Source organism: Mandrillus leucophaeus, unplaced genomic scaffold (genome assembly GCF_000951045.1).
Source record: "Mandrillus leucophaeus isolate KB7577 unplaced genomic scaffold, Mleu.le_1.0 Scaffold122, whole genome shotgun sequence".
In the NCBI taxonomy this organism is placed as follows: Eukaryota; Metazoa; Chordata; class Mammalia; order Primates; family Cercopithecidae; genus Mandrillus; species Mandrillus leucophaeus.
Genome location: NW_012100543.1, coordinates 5670369 through 5672388, shown reverse-complemented (window position 1 = coordinate 5672388; position 2020 = coordinate 5670369). Strand labels below are relative to the sequence as shown.

General features: G+C 50.6%; 1 protein-coding gene across 2 annotated transcripts in view; it reads left to right on the top strand.

The window, feature by feature from the left end:
- The first annotated feature begins 583 nt into the window (after nt 1-583).
- The window catches only part of DDX1 (DEAD (Asp-Glu-Ala-Asp) box helicase 1), a 37842-nt gene continuing 36405 nt past the window's right edge, over nt 584-2020 (top strand). The window contains exon 1 of one of the 2 annotated variants that reach the window (XM_011971440.1): nt 584-1057. In XM_011971440.1, the coding sequence (XP_011826830.1) occupies nt 1042-1057 (16 nt within the window). In that variant the 5' untranslated portion in view covers nt 584-1041. The remainder of the gene's footprint in view (nt 1058-2020) is intronic. The other variant, XM_011971442.1, reaches the window with a different exon arrangement.

Below are 2020 nucleotides of genomic sequence, written 5' to 3'. Positions count from 1 at the left end.
TGCCTCAACCTTCCGAGTAGTTGCAACCCTTTTTTATTTTTTATTTATTATTATTATTTTTTTTATTTTCAGTAGAGAAGGGATTTCACCATATTAGCTAGGATGGTCTCGACCTCCTGACTTCGTGATCCGCCCGCCTGGGCCTCCCAAAGTGCTGGGATTACAGGTGTGAGCCACCGCGCCCGGCCGCTGCAACCCTATTCTATCTTGCCTGAGGGTTCCGCTTTTCTCTAAGACACTCTGGGGCAGGCTACAGATAGTACAGCACTCGCCCTCGCGTTGGGCAGATGTGGCTCAAATCCCACGCTGCCATTCGGTAGATGTGTGTCTTTAGATAAGTGACTTAACTTTCCTGAATCTTAGAGCCCTCATCTAAAGATTCTAATACCTTCCTGACAGAGTGTCTGGTTGGGAGGATTCCTCATTTACTTTCCCCATCTCTTTGCAAAGAGAAAGGAGTGAAAATTGCATGGAAGTCAAACTCGAAATTATAAAAGCGACGTCAAACATGGGTGAAGGGAGACCTAAATCATTACTTATTTCAGTAAAAAACAAAAAACAAAAAACAAATACCTACTGGTTGCCAGGCACCCACTAGTGCTCGGAGCAATGAATCCAGTCCATCTCTCCAGGTCATTCATACACCAAGGCCCTGCTCATCTTTGTAAAGTTGGGGGACTGAGTGGGGACGACACGGTGTGGTGTCAGCCTGAGCCCACTGGATGACCCTAATTACCAAACGTCTGCTTCCTTCTCTGTGGCAGTGACCCTGATACCGCATGGTGTGCTCCAAACACATGGTGCCCAGGACGAAGGCGGGGTCCCGAGGCCCTGGGTCCCAGCGGTCCGCTCAGCGGCAGGTGCATAAGGCGGGGCTGGTGCGGGCCTTTCCTTTCATCGGAACCGTTCTCCCGGGGCTGAGTCCCTGCCCGGACTCCGAACGCCAAAGGCCGGGGGCCGGAAGCGCGCGGAGCCACTGCCGCGCTGTGTCAGTCGGGAGGGAGGGAGCGAGCGGGCGAAGCCGCGGAGGACGGGGTGAAGATGGCGGCCTTCTCCGGTGCGTTTGTGGAAGCTCTGGGGGTAGTGGGGCGGCTTGTTGCATGCGTCGGCCCTGGGGCGGCCCGCGGGGAGCTAAAGGGATCAGGGAGACCGAAGGGCGCTGTCCGCTGCAGCCCCTGATGGACCCGCGTTGCGGGATCGGGGGCGGCCGTGGCTTGGGTTCGGAGAACAGTTCTTTTCAGGAGCGGGCCAGGACGTCCCTCCCCGTACCCTTTCCCTTCTACCAATCTCCACTTGGCTTTCCTGCCAGTGCACCTTCGGCTGCAAAATCCAGGCGGCGGCGTTGCTCTGGCGGTTCCCAGACGCCTGCACCTCCTGCCTCTTAACGTGGCAGTGACCCTTTGGGAACCCTTTTCTGCCCGCGGCTCATCTGGGCTTGGCCAGGCAGAGAAGCGAGTCGGCGTGGGGTGGAGTGATTGGGGAAAATGACGATCCTGCCTCTGTCCAGTTTTTTCAGGCCCTTCCAAAACGTCCCAGGCATAAACCTGATCTTTATTTGTTAAACGCTATTATATCAACATTAATGTTCAGTGTTGAAGCCAAAGGGAAAGCATTTTGGTTAACGTACGCACCAGCCCAACGTAAGTTTGGAAAATTTACATTTATTTGCCGCCTGATACTGTCCTTTATGCCAAACATGATTTGATGTGGCTTATCGAAACCTACAGTTGATGTTTTCCCCTCTTAATCATCCTCCTATTAGGGATCCAGTTTTAGGAAGCTGTAATCAGCCTTAAATGTGCTAAACGTGATGCATTTATGTAGCACTTATGTAACGTTTATTGCTATGTGAATGTATGACGTTAGGCCTGATGTCCTTTAATGTTCTTAACTTTTTAAGATGACTTCAGGTGTTGTAGTATTTTATATTTTTTAGTTTTCTTCTGTAAGAATATTAGGAATTCCAAATCTTCAGTCATGGAAGATTTTTTTTTCTTTTTCTTTTTCTTTTTTTTTTTTT